Source organism: Pipra filicauda, unplaced genomic scaffold (assembly GCF_003945595.2).
Source record: "Pipra filicauda isolate LSUMZ 115617 unplaced genomic scaffold, ASM394559v2 scaffold167_size3244652_pilon, whole genome shotgun sequence".
NCBI classification, from domain to species: Eukaryota; Metazoa; Chordata; class Aves; order Passeriformes; family Pipridae; genus Pipra; species Pipra filicauda.
Window position 1 is genome coordinate 1,649,752 of NW_024104184.1, and position 24,845 is coordinate 1,674,596.

General features: G+C 37.4%; 1 protein-coding gene across 1 annotated transcript in view; it reads left to right on the top strand.

Moving 5' to 3' along the window:
* Positions 1-24,845, top strand: part of COG5 (component of oligomeric golgi complex 5) — a 183,460-nt gene that overhangs the window by 119,655 nt on the left and 38,960 nt on the right. Inside the window, exons 11-14 of the mRNA XM_039379426.1 lie at positions 14,087-14,168; positions 17,742-17,946; positions 18,649-18,810; positions 20,583-20,682. Of these exons, the coding sequence (XP_039235360.1) occupies positions 14,087-14,168; positions 17,742-17,946; positions 18,649-18,810; positions 20,583-20,682 (549 nt within the window). The remainder of the gene's footprint in view (positions 1-14,086; positions 14,169-17,741; positions 17,947-18,648; positions 18,811-20,582; positions 20,683-24,845) is intronic.

A 24,845-nucleotide genomic window follows, 5' to 3' on the forward strand; every position in this document is an offset into this window, starting at 1 on the left:
TCTTTTGTTTTGTTTTAAAGGGAGCTGATAAGGCACCACTGTCAGTTTTTATTATGGATCATTAATGTCATTCCATAATACCATGTGATTTGAGTAATTAATTAAGTCTGTTAGTTTGCATAGGAGAATGTGTCTTCATCCATCACTTTCAGCCATCTGTTTCTCACTTCTTGACAATTTCTTCCTTGAAAAATAATCATGGCTGTTCTTTTGAATACCTATTATTTTCCATTCAATTGCATTGCTTTATATTCATATTTGGGATAAATTGATTAATGGTCTCCTTCAGTGTTAGGAACAGGATTACTGAAACTATCTCATCTACCTTTGTAAAAGCAGTGTTCCTGCTGACATCTCTTTTCCAAGAGTGTAACTGGGTTTTTAATTTACATTGACTTAATTTTTGAAGTATCTTGGGGAAGCTCTTCATATGCAAACGTGGTCTTCTCAACAGTGAAAGCAAATAATGAAGGTTAAATACAGCGTTTAATTTTATCTCTGTTAAGCCCATCTCCAGAAGATGTTGCACAGAGAATCACTTTTTTATGAGGCACTTCAAGCTTCTCTTTCTGTGTTAACAAAACAAAACAAAACAAAAAACACCACCAACAAAAAAAAACCTAACAAAAAAAAACAAACACAAAACTCCTCAAAAAGTTTATAAACTTTTAGCGTATTTTCTTCATTAAAAGGTTTAATCTGGCAAAAAATATTTATTGCTGCCTAGATGAATTGGCCTGTCAGTGGATCAGCAGGTTTAGAGAGAAAAAGAGAAACCTGGAGACAGACTAGAAACTTGAAAGGCTCAGAAAGAGTTTGTATGGAAAGGGAACTTAGAGAAATGATCTGTCGGTGTTCATGGGTGCCTCCCACTCTGTGCCTGTGCTTCTCACTTTCACTCTTCCATTCCATAGAACAGCACTTGAAAAGGAGATTTTCCAGTTGTTGAGGTTGATAATAGAGGGAGGCCAAAGGAAATATTTTATCAACCTGGAGAGTAAATGCACAGGGAAAATGCATCTCATTTAGAAGCAGAGTAAGGAAAAACTCATTAGAAGATAAAAGGCTTTTGGGTTGTCATATGCTAAGCATGTTCCATGATCTCTCTGATTACCCTTCCTTCCCGTTAACTTCATATTGCAGGATTGCATCTAAGTGACAAATTGTATTTCCCAAATAAAATCCATCTATTTATTTCTCCACAGTTATCACTCTTCCAATTACTTTGCTCTTCAGTGGGTGTTTTGGTGTAGTATAACACCAAGCTGGACATTGCCATTCTCAGTGAGGCCACTGAGGAGGAGCGGTACATCCTAATCTGATGTTCTGCTAGCAGAACTCTCTCAGCATGACACAGTACTGCTGATGGCACTGATGCTTTACTTACTTCTTGCCTAAGATGGTTCAGAATATAGCACACTTTTTTTCTTGGACATTCTCACAGTTACACCATTTGTTCTAGTGTTCTCTTGAAAAAGGTACAGCACCAGTGTGCAGATGAGTGAGGTCACACCAAACAGTAGAGGTGTTTTTAGGCAAAACCATACAAGTACTACATGCTGCTGAAATTCAAGAGTATATGTGCAGATGGCTGTATGGGAGAGTATGAATTGTTTTGTACACTGAAAATAGATATAAATAAAAAATTGGTATTTTGCCATTTACTAATGAAGATTCCCTCCATTAAACCAAACTGAAACATGCTTTTGTCAGCAAGTGTTCTGGAGAGAGAAAAAAGTTGGATTTTCTTTATTGTATTCAATTCCATTAATAAACTGAGCAAATGAACAAAACAAACTAAAGGTACTAACATTGTACCCGTTTGCTAGGGCAGCATGCCCACTCCAGAAGATAGGAAAACGAATCATCCACTCTACAGTCTGTGCACTAATTACTGTTACTGATGTCAACATTATTATTATAGTCATCTTCTGCAGCAGCTGCAGTACCACTTTGCCTGTCCATCTGCTTCCTTGTTTTGATTACTGCAGTGCAAGTATCATCCTAGGAAGCATAAGAGAGGAGGAGACCCAGCCTTTTTAAAGCACAAGTCCTTTAATAGCAAGGAAGCTACTTGCCTTTTTTTTTTTTTTTTTTTTGTAGTCATCATTATCCTTTTCTATTGGGGATTTTTTGTGTCTTTCTCTTCACAGATAGCACAGCCTGCAGTTTTTCTAATTTTGTATTATGATCTCAAATATGTGCTTTCTGGCCTTCTATTTACCTGTTACCATAATAACATTTAGTAGTGTTGTGTCATGTTGTATCCAAAAATGTATTTTAAAAACAGTAACTAATTAATTAAAGGATTCACAAAAATTCTCTGTTAAAACAAAAGAAAAGGAACAAAACAAAACAAAATATGACAGATGGAGAAACTGAGGTACAGAACTTGGAAAATTTATAAATACTGGAGTTCAGCAAGAGGGCAATGACAACACCTGCATCTTTTCTACCCTATGGTTTCTCTTACAGAATTCCCTTTCAGTTTTTTCCAACATTAGATGTGTCCAAGAGTTAAGTGACGTACTCAGGCTTACTTGAATATCGTAGAAGAATCTGGAGATTAAATTTATACTGCACTTTTTTCCACTCTTTCCCTTTGCAGACCTAGATTTTGGTATTTTTCCTCTCCGCAATAAGAATTTAATGTCACTTTGAAAAGCAATCATGCACTTGATAGTACCTTCTAAAAACTGCTGCATTTCATACTAGTAATGAACTATAGATTCATTATTAATCTGTACCTATTAAAATTACATATTTAATTTTTAAAAAATCTGTGAACTATTTAAAGGAGAAATACATTTTGTTTAAGACTGAATGGACATTTTTCTGGGTTTTATGAAAGAAAAAAAGTCCTTTAATGACTAGATTTTGGTTGAGCAAGGCTAAAATAATTCAGACTTCGTGGAGTTCCGATTTCTAGTTTGGGGAAAAATGAACAGAGCTTTCATTGTATACATTTTTTAAAAGATAGGATTATTGCTTTCATTATGTTAAGGGTAAAAATTAAAATTCCAATTAAAATTTAAATAATGTAAATTTGATATTTTTGTCCACCTAATGACTGGTTATTTATATCACTTCTTTCAATTGCATAATTCACCTTCAGAGAGCTAATAGGCTACTCCAGTTTATTCTGCTTTATTGCTTCTCTCTTTCAATGTGTGGTGACTAATCCTTCCTCAGCTGTTGTAATACCTAAACTACAATTGACTTCAGCATAAGTTGCAGCAGAACATATCTTTCTATGACAGCCACCTTCCTAATTAGAGATAAGAGTCCCTCTAAGCCCCTTGTAAAAGAGTTGAAAATGATCTCTGATCCTCATCTATTTTGGGTCCTTCACTCCTACGTAGGCATCAGGGAGCAGTTCTGTAAAGTCAGAAGCAGCCTGAAAAGCAGCAAATCATTTTGTAGGGGGGATTTGGGGTGGTCAATAGAAAGGGTGGGCTGGGGTCTCTCTGCTGGGCAGAAAGGTGCTGACTCCCTGTGAGAGGCCAGATCTGCCCTTGATTGCCTTTGGATGTCCCATTTGTTAGCAGCTGAGGCACATCACAAACCCTGTCATTTATGTAAGCCTCTGGGTGAAAAAGTGAGCTGAGAGTTGTAGGGAGTGTTATTATGTACTTTGTGGAGGGCTCTTATCATTGCTTCTGCTGATGAACGTTTGGTGAGTAAGCAGGCTATTTTCCTGAGTTGTCAACACTGGCAGTATGAGGTGTTAACGATACAGAAGGAAATGTCCTCAGCATTACATAAGATAAAGAAAATAAATGGAAAATATAGATGTATATTGACAGAGTGCACTTACATTTCACCTTCTTATTTCTCCTCCCCGTCTAAACTTGTTAAAAAATGTTGCTGCTTTGAAATTGTTCACGTCTATCATCACATATTCACATTCAGTTGACCCAATTAAAAAATAATCCCAAGTGGAAAAAATTGAAAAATAATCTAATTATTGCCTTATGTGAATTCAGAAAATAATATGATTTTCACCTATTATTACAAGTATGTTATTTATTTTTCAGTGTTTTTTATAGGAGCAGAATTGGATTACTTGCTCATCATTTCTACTGGGATTTCTGTTATTTAAGCAATAATGTGGTACTTTGTGGAGATCTAAACACAAGTGGATGAGCAGGTTTTTGATCCACAAAATATCAAAGATACTCTTTATTTCAGACCTATAAATTGCCCTGCAGAATTCACTTGCAGGATTTTTGATCACTTTCTTAAAAACCAAGAAGGCCATACCAGTTAAAAGTCCTGATTCTCATTTTGAATGGATCTGTGTGCCCAGACAGGCACACTAAAAAGTAATTTGATTCTAATTCACATGGGAGGGTCAGAGCCTGTGCAATGGTTTTCTAATGACACTACGCTTTCTCTAGAACTTTAATTCTGTTTCTCTGACAGAAATATGCAGCTGTGAAGAAAAGGGATGCTGTGGAGGTTGTGTGGGTTAGGAGGTAATAATGACCTTCGTTCTTTTTCACTTCTGTTTTGGTGGCGTTAGTGCAAATTGCAGATTGGTGATGACTGCAAATCATTAAGTTGGTTGGTGTTCAGTCAGCCTGCCATTGGAAAAGAAATACATTTACCTGAAGTGCCGCCTTTTATCATCGTTCTTGTCAATCTTACCTGAACAGCTACGGGCTGAACGGCCGTGGTAATGAACCACCCTTTCATCCTTGGAGCGGGGATGGAGTAGTCAAGGTGAAAGCATAGTTTGAATTGAAGCTGTACATACTAAATCACTTCTCGGGATAGAAGAAAGCTGTCAGATCCCTTGGGTAGCTACTGGCTTTTGAACATTAAGTTCATTTACTTCCAGTTGATGCATATCTTGCAGGAATATGGAAGGATTAATTAATGGTTTTAAGTAGTTTTGAAGATATAGGGCACTGTTTGATACCTAAGTATTTTTGTTCCTTACATATTAGGTTTTCTGAGGAATCACATAAGAATTCTAGTATTCTAGTTGGGAAAATGCACAGTCTTAACTTTATTTTCTAGTTAAGAAGGTTATATTTAAAAAAAAAGCAAAACAGGTTTTGGTTTTTTTTTCAGCTGCATAAAGAGACCTTTTTAAAATGTTGCACTACTGCTGGAAGTCTAGAAACTATTACACCTTGGGTATAAACTGATCAACCCAGTGTAATGAAATTCCATGCCCTGCAGTAAAACAAAAAAATCAAGGTCATTTTTAAAATCACAGTGCCATTTATTGACATCTGTTCACCTGTAATGTGTAATGTAAACAACATTAGAAATTTAAATTCACTCTTATTTTAAGAAATTTAATCTTGACTAAGAATATAGAAAAGATTTATTGAAAACACACTTGGAATTTATCTGTTTCTTTACTGATTAATTGCACTACTGAGGATGATGGCTTTTTGTTCACAGTCTAACATTTGGCAATTGTGTTGCTATAGAAATAGTGCAAATAGATTTCCTTATTTCTGTCCCAAAAGATCTTGCTGTACAAAATTGTTAAATCATTTGTATTGTTGCTTTATTGGCGGAAAAAATATTTAGACTGTCCTTTAAATGTCTTCTGTTTTTAGAGCAACGTTCACAAGTCCCGTGTTTCTTTACGGCGGAGCCTTTGATTACAGATAGAAAACACTGTATATATTAGTATGCAAAGCCTGATTTCAGGAGCCTGCAGCAACTAGCTGCATGGTAATATTCACTATATTGTTTTACATTTCAAAGAGGCTTCACAATAAAGATGTTTTTCACATTCTACTCAAAGTATCGAAATTTCTACAGGGAAAAATAAGTTGGAAGTGATTGTCATGAAGTGGGAGCCAGTTTAGAATCAGTGGGTCAGATTTATTATTTGAATGTTAAAATAGCTATTTTAGACACACACAAATATGATAATTCACAGATGGGAAATTATACTCATTAAGTTCTAAATTTACAGTGTGGAGGAAATAGAGACATTTGTAAAAATAAATATATGTCCTTTCAGCATCTTCTTACATTCTTGTCTTTTACTGAATAAGGGGGGTACTTTCATTCTCATTCCTTGAATTTAGATTTAATGTCAGATACTAAATAGTTATATTAAGAACAGAGCTGAAGAGATTTCATTTCATTTCAATAATAGCAAAGTTAATTAGTAGTTTGATATTTTTTTTTGTTAAATGAGGTAAGCTGTTCTGTTTTTATGTTTGAGGAGGCTTGAAATCAGTCTTCCAGGATGCAGCATTAATATTATTGTGTACTAACTGAATACAGTTCTTCTAATATCTTTGCTCTGATGGTACTGGTACTCAGCCCACTATTGTTCAGTGGTTTTATTAACTTACTAGTAGCTGTTAGTAAAAATGGGTTATACTTTTTGAACTGGGAAATCAAATTACTTTCATGTGAGTAAGAAGGGGTTTAGCACATGAATTCTGTCAGTCTGTAGCTTTTTCCATAATCTTGCAAGCAGGCAACATTGAATCTAAATTTCAGATCTATGCAGCTGAGTAATAATGTCGCTTCACACTATTAACAAGTCTCCTTATGTGCTGTGATACAACACACTAACGATATGAAGACTACTGAAAAAAAATTAATAGGCAAGTATAATTTCCCCCCAGAGAGTGGTGATCAAAGTATAGCAGGAGTTCAGTGGTGAATGTAAGGGGTCAATACAGGATCCATTCCTGTTTAAGACCTTCATTAATGATCTGGATGATGGGGCAGAGTGTACTCTCAGCAGGTTTGCTGATGACACAAAATTGGGAGCAGTGGCTGATGCTCCGGAGGGTCGTGCTGCCATCAAGAGGGACCTCAAGAGACTGGAGATACGGGCTGACAGGAACCTTATGGAGTTCAACAAGGAAAAGTGCTAAGTCCTGCAACTGGGAAGCGACCACCCCAGGTACTAGTACATGCTGGGGGCCACCCAGCTGGAAAGCAGCTTGGCAGACAAGAGCTTGGGATCCACCAGTTGAACACAGCTAGCAGTGTGCCCTGGTGGCAAAGAAGGTGAATAATATCCTGGGATGCACTAGACAAAGTATTGTCCGCAGCTTGAGGAAGCAGTCCTTCCCTTTATTCACCATTGGTGATGCCACACCTGGAATGTTGTGTCCAGCTTTGGGCTCATCAGTACAGGAGAGACATGGACACACCAGAGAGAGTCCAACAAAGGGCTGCAAAGATGATGAAGAGGCTGGAGCATCTCTCCTGTGAGGAAAGGCTGAGTGAGCTGGAACTGTTCAGCCTGGAGAAGAGAAGGCTTGGGGGGATCTCATCAGTGTACACAGATACCTGAAGGGAGGGAGCAGAGAGGGTGGAGCCGGACTCTTCTCATGGTGCCCAGTGACAGGACTAGAGACAATGGGTACAAACTGAAACACAGGAGGTTCCCTCCAAACATCAGGAAACACCTTTTTACTGTGAGGGTGACAGAGCCCTGACACAGGCTGCCCAGGGATGTTGTGGAGTCTCCCATCTTGGAAGTGTACAGAAACATCCTCGACACAGTCCAGAGCAGTCAGGTCTAAGTGGCCTTGCTTAAGTAAGGGTGTCCAACCAGATGACCTCCAGAGGTCACTTCTGACTTCAACCATTCTGTGATTTGTTGACTTGCAGCTTAAAATCTCTGCCTAAAAGGCCAGTATGCTGCTTTGAATTTAGCATCTATTAAATATGGACTTTTTCTGCCTTAGACTAGCAGAAGTGTTAAACTATTGAATAAGTAAATATTAACTATTAAATTTTTACATTTAATTACATTTTACATTTAATTTTACAATTAAATATTAGATTTTGCTTGTATTATTGGGGGAAGACTCAATTTTATTATTTTACAACAGAAAGATTTACTTGAGAAAACCTTATCTTAAAATACAGTTTGCTAGTTTGTGTTCACCTATAAGAAGTCTACATTCAATTTTGCCTTCTTGGACTGGGACAGAGAGCAGGATGAGCTAGCACTGTCTAAATGTCTGCTGGCACTGGCATTATGCAGTATTATTACACAGTCTTAATTATTTTATCCAAACCCCCTTCTGTTGTAGGAAAATAGCACGGTATTACTGTTTGCGCAGATTATTGACAATAGTAACTTTATAGTAATAGTTGAAATGAAGTAGTTATATAGGGTGAAAACATTTTTAACTGATTGTTGGTTATGGCCCTGATTCAGCAGAGCACTTAAATACAATCTTAATTTTTACATTAATAGGGTATTCCATGGAAGTCAAACAGACTACTTCCGTCTGTTATTCTAATAAGAATAAACTTTATCCAGTTCACAAACACAATAAAATGAGCCCCACTGTTGAGAAAATGCATTGCCGTTTGGGATCTAGCCTGCTGGGCATATTTTGTCTGATTTATGGGTATAATTTTCATGAGCGAGTAATTCCTATGTGAATAGTGTGTGTGACTGAGTACCAAATTTTTAAACAGCATGGAAAAGGGTAAAATTACAGTGGATAGGCCAGAGTGGAGTTTGATTGTTGTATTTTTCTATTTCACTCTACACAGATGCAAGTGGGTTCCCTAGAAATAACATTTTCAAAAGTAGCTGAGTGTTTATAGTCTGTAACTCTTTCAAAAGCATCTTTCTATTTCCCTGGTTGTGGACAGATGTCCAGCAGGTCAGAATGACAGAGGGTTGTCCTAGTTTATGTTACTGGGCAGTTGTTCAGTTCATTTCTGAAAATAATTAACAAGGGGAAGACAGATCTAAGCTGTCTTGCACTTCCTAAGGAATTGCGTAGGGGCTACTAAATCATATGAGCGTCTGCTCAGCTGATCAGTTTTAGGGAATAAAATGGTCATTGGGCACAGGAACAGCAGCGACAGTATTTTTAATTCCCAGTTTGGGTTGGTAGATTATTAGTTTATGTAGGTATACTTTAGGTATAGAAGCATTTTCACAACAGATTTTTATATTAGAAAGGAGCCAGTTATGGGGCTGATCTTAACCTCCCAACCATTTTGTAGTGGTGCAAAGTATGATTTATGAGCAGATTTTCTCTGCTGTGAGATCAAAATAAAGCTGTGAACAGATAGTACCATTAATTCAAAAATGCTGAGTTAAATGGATCTGATTTGGGGGGAAAGTTCTGGTTTGCCATTATAGTCTTACAGTTTCTTGCAATTAATGTTCATAAATTTAATTTGGTTGTATTTCATGATGAGGAAAAAACGTATATGTGAACCTGAATCTTACCCATCATGAGTTTTAGATACCATCAATTACAGTTAAGGTTCCTTTGTTGAAGAAAGAACATATTGCCTGAAAAGAGGAAATAGCATTTTATTTTATGCTGAAGTGCAATAATTTCCTTCTGAGAGACTTTCAATTATGTATGGATGTTTTATGTAGGCTTTCTGTATATGCAGTGTGCACCTGAAACAGCTTTGCAGCAGATAACAGTACCTCTTAACTTCCAAAGGTTTATGTGTTCTCTGTGTTATTAAACACATACACTGATGGGGGGCGGGGGGGGAATATGACAGAACAGTGACCTTTTTCCAGTGTTGTTGGTTATGGCATAGGAAGCTGTTGGAAAATGATTGCTACAGAGCTGAAAAGATAATCGGATGCAGTTCATTACTCATCTTGTCAGCTGCTCCTGCTACAAGGGATTGTATCACAAGATGTTAATCTGCTTGTGACTAGATTTCAAAGCAAGCATTTTTATTTTGGAGGGGGTGTATGTAATTTAACATCTTTCAATTTTATTTCATTTTCAGAAGCAAGAGAAATGGAAAATTCCTGATTTAAAGTCTCAGAATATTAATTGATAGAAATATTAGTACATCCTTGTGGGTTCTGTTACAAAAATATGATGATATGCTGCAAAAAGCTATTTAATTGCAGAAGTTGTTCTTTTTAAGCTGATTATGAGGTTGAGTATACCTTGAATAGTGGAAGTTAGTCTGCTAGCACACTTCAGTGTGTTCTGCAAGACAAGTATAGTATAGACACAAGACAGATTTGGACCAGTAAGAGTCCTAATTACACGTTGGATCACTAATGTGGATGTACTCAGTGCTCTGATACATTGTCTACCAGTGAGGATATTTGGTGTAAGTGTAGAGGAGGACCATATTCGTTAGTTAACGCTCTGCAGATGGGAAGATGACAAGAATGCAATTTTAGCTAGATGGCATTTTCTAAAAGTGAAAGGCCCAAAAGAGCAGTTACTTTCTGATACTGTGTTGCTCACAAAGCTATATGAAGCATAGGGGAAGGCTAATAAACTTTCCATGACATTAAGATGAGCCAGTAGGTTGGCTGTGTACATTTTAGGGAACTGATACTGACTGTTTCTCTTCCAGCTTCATCCTGCTTATCTTGTTAAGTCCTTGAAGAAGTTGTCCAGTACAAGGGGCATTCCTTTAATTTTCTGCTGAACTGGAGAAAAACGCTCCCTTTGCTGCCATTTTTGTGTCATTTACTAGTATTGATTGTTGTCAAATGGTATTGCACGTTACATTTTAAATAGTTAAATTATAATTTTCATTGTGAACTACAGGCATCGATGTAATCTCTGTTAGAATACGTTATTTAAAAAATAAGCAGTGAGACACTTAAAAGTAGTTTAAAAGGTAATATATTGAAGATTGTGTAAGCAAAAGAAATTACAGATTTAAACAAAATAAATTGTTTCTGGATGCTCATGGTTACATATGGCACTTCTTACTCCCGCAGGAGTATCTCATGCTAATGCCTTGCTGTATTCCAATTGTGGTAGCTACAGTCCACCCACTTAAATACCCCCTGGTGTATGCGTAGGCAACAATATTCTCTGGTTTCTGCCACAAACTCTTACATGGTCTTCTTGGTGCTATTAATCAGCAGCTATATTTCACCTCCAGAGAGACTGCGTCTCAGCACTGGGCAAAGTGAAATGTTGTATCATAGGTTATAGAAGCAGCCAGTAATGACTCTGTAGATAGTAGTTTTAGTTGATTCAAAACTGGGACATTAATTATTTTTGCCCCTGAACATTTTTGACTGAGTAGTCAATCAGTATGAAATGGTACTTGAATTTTCCATGTAGCTTTTCCTGTCTCTCTCTCCTCATACATAATACAGTTGTCTAGCTGAGACATGAGGGCCTTCTTCACTACAAAATTCTGATACAGTTAATGAACACCATTTGCCCGGGTCAGAAGACACAAGTTAATGGGCAGAGGCTTAAGTGGTATGACTGTGGCTACCTATGCAAATACGTGCATGACAACATAAGTATGTATGTCTGACTTATAATATATATAGAGAGGGAGGTATATACAAAAGTTAAATATTTTCACTGTAACATTAAATGTCATCACATGTATGTTACTCTTATTTGTTACCATGTTGAATGTGACAGCTCAGACAGGAATGTCAGTGTGAAAGGGTACATACCTGTTTTTTTTTCTGGACCCTTTGATCTTTGTGCTTTCTGCTGAGACTGTGACAGAGGTGTAGATGGCGATTACAGTAATGAAAAAAAAGTTGTTTGAAAATGCGCTGTAAATATTTTTCCGCCTCCATTTGATTATTTAGAATTTGAATTGAGTTACCATGCTGATTAGGCAAACATTTTTCCAGGTTGGGATAGAGAATATGGAAACCAATTAATCTATGACTAATGCAAAATGCTATTTCTTTTTAGTAATATTCACATTCTAAATTTGAAACTGTGAAATGAAGAAGTAATTTCACATTTATGCTATTGCAATAAATTTACCAAAAAAAAAGAGATTCTGTGTGGAGAACCTTCTGAATAATTTTCTGATATAATAATTTTACTTTGCCCGTTTATGAAAGTCAAGTACAATTTTACAGGAAATACAAACATAACTATAAAATAAGTTGCTTCAATTTCTGAATTCATTATTGTCCTCAAGCAGTCAAAAATGAGCTTCCATAATCCCAATGTACTTTAGCATTTAGTGTTAATTATCATACATTTTATGAGTCCGAAGCATAAAAGATATTCCCTCTCAATTCTTAACCCATGACCCATAAACTTTATCTTTCTTTTGTTTTTCTTTAAAGATAAGGGGTAGGATTGGATGAATTCCTCATGTAATCACAGAGTTTGTGATAATAATCCTACTTTTTATTATTATTACTTTTAAATGTATCAGTGTTCTTTTGACTGATTTCCAGGTTTTATATTAATTCTTTAAGATGATAATTTTTTTTTACTGCAACTTGAGCTTGAACTTGCAGATCTTCAAGAGGAATGCAGTGGTACGTGCTTATGGATGAAATTTTAAACACCTTCATTGCTTTGCATGTTACTGTCAATGCAAGTGAATAGAATGCATTTTTTGACCTTTGTCATCTCAAGTGGTAATTCAGTTTTACTAAGCAAGTTTGCAGACACAAAACTGGGAGGAGCTGTTGACTCCCTCGAAGGCAGGGAGGCCTTGCAGAGGGACCTTGACAAATTAGAGGGATGGGTAATCACCAACCATATGAAGTTCAGCAAAGTGCTGGATTCTACAACAGGGATGGGACAACCCTGGATGTCCATACGGACTGGGGAATGAGATGACGGAAAGCAGTGCCACTGCTTTCCCCAAGGCCATCCACCAGGACCCCAAGGTGGCAAGTTGAATATGAGTCAGCAGTGCCCTGGCAGCCAGGAGGGCCAACCATGTCCTGGGGGGCATCAGGCAAAGCATCGCCAGCTGGTCGAGGGAGGGGATTGTCCCGCTCTGCTCGGCACTGGTGCGGCCTCACCTTGAATATTGTGGCAGTTTTGGGCACTGAAATATTAAAAAGATATTAAGCTATTAGAGAGTGTCCAAAGGAGGTCAATGAAGATGGTGAAGGGCCTTGAGGGGAAGCCATATGAGGAGTGGCTGAGGGCACTTGGTCTGTTCAGCCTGGAGAAGAGGAGACTGAAGAGAGACCTCATTGCAGTTACATCTTCCTCATGAGGGGAAGAGGAGGGGCAGGCACTGATCTCTTCTCTGTGGTGACCAGTGACAGGACCCAAGGGAATGGCCTGAAGCTGTGTTAGAGGAGGTTTAGGCTGGATATTAGAAAAAGTCTCTTCACCTAGAGGGTGGTTGGGTACTGGAACAGGCTCCCCAGGGAAGTGGTCACAGTGCCAAGCCTGACAGTTCAAGAAGCATTCTGTGAATTTAGAGTAGTTGGACTTTTATATTTAATAGATTATCTTCTCCATTTTGTGGTACTGGGCAGTGCAGAATTTGAACTGACATGATATTCCTCTTTTTTTTTTCTGATTATCATTACTAGAGTGATTTTGTCAAACTGGTTAATGTATGCAGTAGGGTCGGTGGATGACGTGTACCTTGCAATGAAGAAAAGTATTCTGTTCAGAGCAAGTTTCCCCTTCCCATGAAAACACTGGACAGTCTTCCAAGTAGTGGGCAGGACAGTATACCCATCCTCATCTCCTGTAGTTTTTCAAGCATGCAAACAGGGACAAAAAAACCAGAAAGCAAAATCATACTGCAATGCATGACCATAAGTGCCAGATGTTGGAGCAGTAAGGAAACAGCCATTACCTCCCTGTCCTTTTGGCAACAGTGTTTCCACTTCTGACAGCAAGCCCTGTTGGCACAAGGCAGTGAAGAGTCAACTGTGAAGTTTGCTGTATTTTCATGTGGTTTGTGTTTTTAGAAACAGGATCTCTGTGTGCAGCAGAGCAACGTGCAGTGGTGTTGGTCCCTGGTCGGAGTTTGCCAGCACATTTTAATGGCAGGAAATAATTGCTGTGATGTAGCTGGCATGAGAACCCCCACAGAATGTGAAGGTCATTGCAGTGCAGAGATTTTCTAACACGTCTCCTGAGGTGTGCTGCTTTGGGCTGCACTCATACCCCTAGAGAGCTGGGAACATTTCTGTCAGATGTGGAGGAAAATATTCTGTTGGAGACAAGACCAAAGCTTTTGTTTTTGTTTCCTCCAGTACTTTTTCTAGCTCTAAACCTGAGAGAAACTTCTCAGATTTCATTTACTTTGTTTTTATTCTCAATGATGAAGAGCAACTTTGACTGTAAGCATTTGCATTGTTTAAGACTTTTTTAAAAGAATATGTTTTGAAACTTGTATTTCTTTTGTCCCTTTGTCGCAGGATGGCCAGTCTGATATTTTGTACAAATTTTGGACTGCAGTAACTCAGACACTTTCCTCTCAGTTTCAGTCAGCAACAGACTGTAAGTATTCACTATAAATGATGTGTAATGTTGTCATGGTTTGAGATAGTCCCAAAATCCAATTCCCTAGCTCCATTCCCCCTCCCACATCTCAACCTAATGTGAGAGAGGTTTTTCCAGACAAAACACACCAGACTCCAAAGTGGGGGAAAGGGAAATATATTACAATGACTGTACAAATAAATACCATATCACATTATACACATGATCATAACTATCTCTACCATGACATATGTATTTACAATGGATCAGATCTCTTCTCCCCTCCAAATAAAAGTCCAGGAGGGAAAGAAGGACAGATCCCTTCCAGTCTCTGAACAGCAGCATCTTCTAAGGCAGCAGGTTTCTTCTCATCTCATGCAGCAGCTGATAGCTGGCTTTCTGCCAGCATCCACGAGGGAGGTATCCAAGCCTCTCTCTCGGCCCCATCGCCTCACAACCGAGGGGTCTTCCGTGGTCTTCGTAACCCCAGACAAGGTCGTTTCACCACGTCATATCACGAAGACACAGGGGGGTCTTCGTGACGGTCTGGTATCTCTTGCAGGGCCTCTGTGCCCTGTCTCTCAGGCTGCCACCGTGGCAGCAGTGCAAGGGGGGGGGAGCCAAGGTCAACTCCCCCTGCATTCCTCTCGGAGCTCTCTAGCTCCTTTCTACAGTGCATGTCGCACTTCAAGGCTCTTTCAAGTAAGAGTCCATCATCTTCCTCCTTCCAGGAGGTCTCAAAGGAGTTTTGGGGATCTGGTATCAGTCTTACCCCCAAGAACTCTGTAGCTCTCAGCTGCTGGCTCTCCTTTCCTCGACTCTCCTTCCAGGAGTCTCCTCTGCAGTGCTGCATGTTGCTTCTGCTGCTTCTTCAGTTCAGGTTCTTATCTCTGGCTCTCTGCCACTGTTTCTCTGGTCAGCGTCGGCTGCTGCTCTGTGCCCATGGAGAAAACATCTCCCGGCATACTACAGGCACCTAGCCCAGCTTTATGCTGTTCCAGGTCCCTGCAGCCCCCAGCCAGGGGCTGGGAGGGGGCCAGAGGCCCCAAGGGGCTCAGAGCCCCTACCTCGTGGCTCTACAACATGGCCACCTCTCCACAACCAAAAACTACAACTCTTCTTTTCCGGTCTGGTTGTGGTATGTTTACATTTCTGCAGGAGCGCCCATTGGGCAGAACTTCAAAACTTCCAGGGGTTTCCACCCCTTGGGGTCTACCACTTCTCTTAGCCTCTGGGGAAAACAAGGTTCAAACCACTACAAATGTGTTCTGTAGTTATTTTGAATCTCTCTTTTCAGTAAGTCCTTTGCTCATTATCTCCTCTATCAGAACTGTAGCAGTGGTTCCCTCAGAACAAGGTCTGTGAATTAAAAACTTCCTGATTTTGTAACCAGACAGGACAATCCTCCTAAACTGTGGTTGAATTTTCAGAAAGAAGTATTTGCTGTTTCATTAGGTAGTTATTATCTAATAATAAAAAAGTATTTTTACGTGGAGGTAAAAATGGTTGGAATGGTACATTATAGTTCCTAAAGCAAAGAGGTTGACCAAATTCAAAACAGTAATTTGATTTTAAAGAGCAATTCTTACAGTCTTTTCTTGTTATACACTGATTAGTTGTAAAAATCTGATTTTAGGCAATTTTTGGATACCTTTATAAGTAGGAGTTGAGTTTCTTCAAGACTTCATGTCTGAATAAGACATGAATAAGAATAAGACTTCATGTCTGAATAAATGGCTGCTGTTCTGACTATACACAATATTCTGTACATATGTACAGATAGCAGATACAAACAAGGATATTAAATAAAAATAATGTAAACATAAGACAGTTCTATTACTAGTACATACTAGTGCAGCATGCAGTTGGATCATGAGTGAGTTTGGTGCTTTCATAAATGTATCTTTCACGTTTGCATGCAGTGTATTAAATTAGTCTTTTGCACACAAAGTGCACAAGATGTGCATTTATCTTTCTGATCTCAGCTGTTGCATTGGCCCTTCAAAATTTGGTCCTTCCAGACTTTATAGCAGCAGCATAATTTTGAGGAACTAACTGGTGGATTCATGTTCACTGGTTGCTAAGTAACTAGATGATCCCAAAAGAAAATTTATTCATCCTCTGTTAAAACATATTAATTTTACTGTTTTCCTTATGCATTACTTTAACAGCAGAACGTACATACCCAGAAACTCCTGTGTTCAAACCAAACATGTGCTACCTGTTTTCAGCACTCAGTTTTAAGATTATAAAATTGTGACATCATTAATGGGATCAACCAACATTACAGAACTGAGGGAACTCTTACATTTTGTCAGCTGTACTTTGTCTAACATCTGTCCAAAACTATTTTATTACTTGCTATTTTTAAACATGGTTTTTATGTAAATGTTTAGAGGTGGTTTTGAATGAGAATGATGTTTTTTACTTGTTTTTTTACTTTTTTTACTTTACCTTTTGTTTTTACTACAGCTGAGTTTTGGGGGAAAATGTTTAGAGTGAGTAGACTTTTTATTTAAATGAGGCATCTGTATGAGAATGTTCATTTTTAACATGCAGATTCCTGGTGATTGAATCAACTGACATCAGTCATAGACTCTGGATTGTATAGATCAGAGGAAGCTTAGATAATATCAGAAAAAATAGTGTAAAAATAGGAATTCATGGCAGTTTACAGTGTTTGCTGATAGATCGTGATCTGCTTTTGTGAGGTTGGGACAGTCTTTATAAACTTAGCTTCATGACCTAAAGTAACTCTGTGCTTGATAATAATAATGTGAATCCTCCAGTATTCAAAATTAGAATATATTTGAGTTGAAAGCACAGGCTGGGTGAAATGGGGCAGATGTCTGGAACCTGAAAAACCTACAAATGAATGGAACAGTGTTAATCTCCTAATGTAATGGGAAATCCAAAGAGTATGAGTGATGTTAGGTCAAGATTAACAGTTGCTAAAACAGTTGTACATTTGTTTCATTTCCTGTTACTTGTGGCAAGCCTTTCAAGCTGAAAATAATACTGATTTTTCTTCTGGCTTTGTCATTCTTTGACAAGTTTAGGAATTGCATGTTAAGTACCTTGTTTTAAGAACTGTGTGCAAAAGCATATGCTTCCCTCATCACATTTCTGAAGCCTTTGGTTCATAGGACTTATCTTTTTCTGCTTTAAGTGGATATCTTCAATGTAGCACAGCCCCACACTTTTCTCCCATCAAACTATTATTAGAAAATCTCTAGATTTAGAGAGTTCTAATCACACTTTGGCCTTAAATGAATGATGATAATTAAGTTTGATACCAAACTTTTCACAACCGGGATTATCATCTTTATTGTACAAATAAGTTTTTCGTGTCTAGTCTTCCAGTTGTGACTTTTATGCTGTTACTTTAGATACACGTTTGTCAAGTGCATTTAATGTGGTAGCTCATGCCACTTTGAAATTAATATTAAATTATTAAATTATTAATATTAAACTTAAGACAACACTGTGTAACATTAATTGATATAAATGCAAGGATAGAGGTTGCTTATATGAGTCAAAAAAATTAGTTTGAATTTCACGCTGTGTATTGCTTACTGCTTTGTTTTGCAGCCTCTATGTTTTTGAAACAAGCATTTGAAGGAGAATACCCTAAATTGCTGAGGCTTTATAATGACTTGTGGAAGCGCCTCCAACAATATAGTCAAAATATTCAGAGGAATTTTAACACAAGTGGAACTACTGATCTTTTTGCTGAGCTACAGCAAATGGAAGAAGATGCACAGGACATATTCATACAAAAAAATGAAGATTACGAGTATGTATTATGAACTTTAAGGCTATAAAACATAAATCTTTGAACCCTGTAAGAAAACAGAATATTTTTGTAAGCTTACTGTTACTCAGATTGTCAGAGCGGGAAAATTTTTAAGGGTTTTTCCCCCTCTTACATTATTGCTTTAATACTATTCTAGAGCTGTAGGATTTTCATTGGGCTATGTAATTAACAGTGTTGGGTTGTCTTGTCTTTCACAAAGTCTCTGACTTTTGAACAGACTCTGTCTTTTTGTCTCTTTGGGTGAAAAAAATAGCAGAATGCTGAAAATTCAGTTTTGTATGCATTGCGATTACAGCAGTAGCTTTCTGCTAATGACACTGCAATCATTTGAGTGTGACAAATGCTCACTTGTTATGATTCACAGTTTTTAGTTTATACATCATAGAATAAATGTGATCTAAGTGGTAGATATCAGAAAGATCAAACTGAAACAGGTTCATCAAGTCTAGGACTTGTAGGCTTATATAAGAAAAAAATGAATATTTAATATGAGAATTTTATTGGCTTAAATACATTCTTGAGCAGTCAGTGGGAGACTTATAAGAATGTTTTTCAAGTGTATATGTTTAAAGAGCAGAAGGAAACACAGGTTCAGTATTGCAAGGTTTGTATGGTCTGGAAAGATTTAATGCTACTGTGTATTTTAATTTAAAATGTAGTAATTTTTTCTTGTACCCAAAGTCCAGAAAAGGCCTTGAAAGATTCACTGCAACAATATGAAGCTGCTTATTTGTCAAAATCCTTGTCTCGACTCTTTGACCCCATCAATCTTGTCTTCCCTCCTGGAGGTCGGAATCCTCCCTCTTCTGATGAGCTTGACAGCATCATTAAAACTATAGCCAGGTATGCACATGCAAGGCATTGCAAAATGTAATACTCAACAAGCATCAGTTTTTCATAAGTTACCGTTTTAGAGATGAGACTTCCTTAGCAGTAAAAGGTTGATTACTCTGTAATTATAAAACAGGTTAGTGTAAAAATTAAGTAGGATTAAGGATAGGCTAGGTTAGTCTAGAATAGCATTGCATGGCATAGAATAGTTCAGCTGGAAAGGACCTACAATGATAATCCAGTCCACCTGCCTGAACACTTCAGGGCTGACCAAAAGCTAAAGCATGTTGTTAAGGGCATTGTCCGAATGCCTCTTAAACACTGACAGTCTTGAGGCATTGACCTCCTCTCTAGGAAGCCTGTTTCAATGTTTGACTACCCTCATGTTAAAGAAATGCTTCCTAATGTCGAGTCCGAACCTCTCTGGTGCGGCTTTGAACCATTCCCACACCTCCTCATACTGGATCCCAGGGAGAAGTGCTCAGCACCTCCCTCTCCACTTCCCCTGCTTAGGAAGGTGTAGAGAGCAATGAGGTCACCCCTCTTTATTATTATTTATAAAAAATACTACATTTTATTATTTATTTTCTGTATTTTGTTTTTCTGGAATAAATGAAATTTTAATTTAGGTTTTAATTTGTAAGCTTATAAAAGATTGGGATATTGTAAATACAGATATTGTAAATGTTTGATATCTTAATTATTCTGACTGTGTCAAAGAGAAGATAATAGTTGCTTGATTGGAAGTGATAATACCTCGTGTAAGTATTCTGTTAGAGTAAAACAGCAAGATAATAGGTAGAGATGACTAGGTAGAATTTGTAGAATGAGATACATCAATTACCAGTGGTGCATTTTCCCTCATAAGGTTTTGGTAAGGACTACTATGTTTAATAATTCTGAAAATGATGGGTAGTGTTCACAGTATGTGTGTGTGTATATAAAATATTAAATACTGACACTGTACTTGTGGCTGGGAGTTGCAGATGCTCAGAACGTGTCTGTTGTGGTGATTGATGTTATTTTGCTCCTTGCAAAGAAGAAAGGAAAACAACACGAAAATTATGAAATCCCAGCTGAGTTTTCCAGAGTGACCTTTAGCTAATGATGTTTGGGGCCCTGCAGATTGAGTTCTCGGAGAAGGTTATTCTAGGTCAGGGTGCCTAGTGATTCTCCAGCTCTTGGGAGAGGGTACTCTCATCACCAGCAACATGGCAGTTCTTGTGCTGGTCTGAATGCAGCCCCAGCCGATGGAGATCTGGGGAGGTTCCTGAGCAAGAAATGATGGGAGTGATTTAGAAGTCTTTTCCTTCTTCATTTGTTCTCTCTCATCCCTTTGGGGCCTCTGTTACTATACAGGATTGCCTAAAACACGGCTTATTAGTTGTGTCAAGCTAAGGCGTCCCCTGGGTATTTCTGCACAGCTCATGTAATTCTGGAGTTGAATGACTGTGTATTCACCTGTAATGTTTGAAGGCAGCTGCCAAAGCTTGAATGTAGTTAATTGCTGTCAATATTTTTGAATGGCTTACTAATAGTGATTTCATACTGAAGTGTCATTCCTAAACTTTGCTCATTTTTACTAGAATAGGAACACTGAACGTGAAATTCCCAAATGACTTGTTAAATTGTAAACTGAATTACTGTGCGTGGAAAGACTTGGTTGTATGTGTTACTCTCTCTGAATTGACGTGCCACGTAACTACGTATTCATAGTTAATTCTTTATCATTTAAATACAGCACTGTTCAGTTGTTAATTAAGATTTGTAATCTTTGCTTCCAGTGAGCTAAATGTGGCTGCTGTTGATCCAGACCTGAGTTTAGCTGTGGCAAAAAATGTGGCAAAGACCATTCAGCTTTACAGTGTAAAGTCTGAGCAGCTTGTAAGTAATTTTAAATTTCTAAAAACTGCTGGGTTTTTTATGTACAACGTTTTGGCTTTTGTAGATTTACAACATAACAATAAAGCAATTTAGATAGGCAAAAGCTTCCAGTTGGCTTTCCACTGTAATTGGAAACATTTTCAGTTAAATTCTGCCTTCAAATAAACACAGTCTATTGTTAGAAGTAAAATTTGTTGGTATAACTCCAATTTGAATTTGCCATGTTAATTTTAAAAAATCAAAATTGTAGCTGTCATTAAGTAAAATACACAATTAAATCCAGGTTTTTTTATTAATCAACATATGATATTACATCAGTTATATGATACATCATTTTTATGTTATTAAAATCTGGACTATTCAAATACAATTTTTCACTGTTTGCAAGAATTTTGGGGTATTTTTTTCCATAAATTTATTATTTGCTATATGTTTAACTTACCTTTGATTTGTTCACATTTGTCAAATGTTTCCAGTCGTTTGCCATGCACTGGTATCTAGTGTTCAGCTGAATAAAGGAAAGCCTTATCCTTTGATTAAGAGGCCCCAAAAAGCCAGTGAAAAGTACAGTGAATGTTGTCATCATTAAAAAAAAAAAAATTAAGATCAACAATTTTCTCTGAAAGTCTGTTGCTGAAATTTTAATGCTTTTTTTATGAAGAGATGAAATTAATTTTTGCAATATGCAGACCCACAAGAAATGACTAACTACTTGTATTTGTAAACAAGATTTTCACTTAATAAACAACATTAATTCTGACAGCAGATTCAGACTCCAGCAACATTCATTTACTATCTGGTTTATTTAAGGAGAGATGCTTGCTAACAATTTTCTGTACCAATTGGCTACAAAACATTGCAGCAATTAAATTATTATGATTTCTGTTTACCTTTTGCACACCTGCTCTCTCTAAATAGCTTTCAAAAAGTTGAAATTCAATAACACATCCTTGTTTACCTTGTCTGTTGGAGGAATTGTCTTGGAAGTTTGCAAACTAGTGTATAGAAAAGGTACATAGGTGAAGCAGTCATGAAGGCCATAAAGAATATTTTAAATTTCAAAGTAAAAATATGTGTTTACAGTATTTTGTTAGCTACTTAAAGCATAATGCTTAAGTTGGCTCTACTTTTAAAGGCACCAAATCACGGCTTCATATTTTCAGAGTGAAATTTGCTTATGACAGAAATGAGGATTTTTAGTAGGTTGCAAGAGTCATCATAAGTTAAAAAAATTACATTTGTGTCTGTATATCATGGAGGGTAGTGTCAAATAGTGGCGTTCAACTGGAAAAAAAAAAAAGACATATCAACTGTAACTGTGGAAGGACAAGGCTCTGTTGTGCTCATCATCTCTGTTAGAGCTTGAAGCTGACCAGTGGCTTGTTTTGTGATCAGACAGCTGGCAAATTCTTAAGAAATCCTGGAAAAAAGATACATAGAAATAAGCTAATAACTATATGATTTGTGGCTTTATATTAGCTGACCTTCAAGTAAGGGAACGTAGGAGTAAAGGAGTCTGAGCACTTAAACTTCTTGAATTCGACAACTGAAAATGCAAACCTGAAGCTTCGAAAAGCTAAGTGATGGAACTAGTCAGACTAGCAGGATGAACATGTATGTCCTTCAAGCACATACCTACAAACTGTAAAACAATATCAAAAATGTATTACGTGGCAACTTTTTATTTTTAAACTCTTTTCTTTACTTGCTGATACACATTACAAAATTAGAAATCAAAAGTGCTCAACACAGTTGCCAAGGCATAGGTGTGAGTGCCATCTCTGAAGTGCTGGAATATCATTCCTAGCCTCCAGCTGCCTCTCCAGCAGGTTACGGCTCTCCCACTTGTCCTGCACCGTGCTTGCCAGCCCTGTGGATGTAATCTAGAACATCTTAGCCTTTTTTTTTGGTACCTATTTTTGGGCAGACAGATTGAGCTTGAAATGTGCACCATGTGTAGAACAGGAGCTATGTCAGACAGCACTGTTTCATTATGTTTTAGTGGTGTAGCCAAGAATGCAATCTTAATTCAATCTTTCAATCCAGCCTCCAACGATAGCTTTCTAAAGCTGAGAAGGGTGACCATGTAACATATCCGCCCAGATGCTTCGTGTCTGATAGCTGTAGTAGAGCAGTGCTAAAGATGGAAATTTAATTTCCTGGAGGAATTTGGATTTGAGTTCTCTTCCAAATTAAAAGTAAACAAAAGCATCTCAGAATTCTCAGTGAAGGAAGATGGGGGCGGGGCTTTTAAAAGTAATTAGAAAATTTTTTTTAATGTTGTTGTAATATTGCACGTAGATTTGAATGGTAAAAAACTGAAACGTGCAGTCCTAAAAATATTGAAACATTCTGATATCAGGTTTTTAATTTATTCAGTTTCTGAAAAGAAGGAATTGCAATTCCCTTAGATTTCATCACTGTTTCTCCAGATGTCTTTAGATAGGATAAAAAACAAGAAAAATGTTACTTAAGATTCAAAGATTTTACCTTTGAGCAAAAGCAGCCTCTAGCAGTCTGTACCTACAGTACTAAGGCAAAAATGAGTAAGAAAAAATGGCCTCTTCTTGTAAATCCAATCTTCTTGTAAATCCATTTGTGTTACTTGTGGCTTTGTATGCTGCTGGCTTTTGGTTTTCATCTTTCTTCACACCAAGAACTCGCTCTTGCTGTGCCTGAGACCTGTTATTATATTAACCAGTTCAAAAGCTTTCAGAGCAGGTATAAGTAACCCTCTGGCAGCAGTAGGTAGATACATTGTGCTTTTGGGTGAATCTTCACTAACCCCTTGCTGATGCTTGATATGGTTGGTGTATGCCATGCAGCATTCAGAATTATTGTCCTAATTTTGCTCAGTGTAATTGCAGATGTTCTTACTGTACAGAGTTTGAAAGGGTAATTATACATTGCACTTAATTCAGAAAAATATTTGTTAATTTAAGAGTAATGGCTTTCATCTTTACCACCTATCCTGTGTTTTGTTAGGTGATGCTGAGGAAGGGTACTTGTTATATTTTCTCTGTTCCATTATAATTTTGTCTCTTCTTACTCATATTTTCCTGAAATGAGGTAGCCCAAACATCTTCATAATGATTACAGACTCCACGGGATTTCTGTTTAGTCACCATTTCTACATCCTTCTCATTCCAGATTGGAAAAGAGCTTAACAAGTCTGATCATCATGTTTTGCGTGTTTCCTCTTCTTGTAATCCATTGCTTAAACTTTAACATATCGGCTGCTTACTGAGCCAGACTTTGTTCACTGGCCACTGTTCTTGCAAGTGAGGTAGCCCAGATAAAAAGAACACTAACTTTTCTCCTTTATTTAAGAGTCTTCCAGAGGGACCATCCATTCCCATTTGCAAATACCTTAAATTACCTGTCTTCATTGACACATGCAAATGTTGTGCTCTTGTTTAACTGGCCACATAAGGAAAATTAGCTCTTTCATCAATTGGTTACAATAAATACAGTGGAGGGAAAAGATTTATGAGAAACCAGTAAGTTGCATTTCCTGAAAACAAAGAAAAAGTTGAGTAATTTGGGGATTTTATGAGAATCCATGTTTCTTAACAAAAGATAGGAGCTCAAAAACCTGCTTCCTAGAGAGAGACATTTGTACCCATTTGTATAACTGATAGTTGAGAAGTGCAAAACAGAGCTTATATCTTACCAACATTGTCATTAGATGCCCCTGGCAATGCAGCAGTAATTTTGTGGCAGGATTCTCTAGGGCAGTGGTCTCTGAACTTTTTTGGTTATGCATCCCTATCAGTATAAACTTTTTGATTATGCACCCTCATTATGTATACATTTATTTATTTATAACTTTTATAGATGTACTGTTGAAGTTCTGATGTTTTCATGCAGCATCCCACTGGATTTTCTTGCTTGACTCCTGTGGTACAGGTGCCCCACTTTGAAGACCACTGCTCTAGTGTAATGCTCTGCAGTAATTATCCATAATAAGTGAACAGATTTGTCTGTTCATTTTTGGAAAGGGTGCCTGGTTGATTGCAGAAATCTTTTGAATTCATGTTTGATTTCGGTCATGCACTACTTTAAATCAAATTTTCTCATTTATTTATATAAAAAATGAGAAAGAGAGTCACCTGTTGATTGAAATTAAAACACAACTGTGTTTCTGCGGTTGATTACCTGTA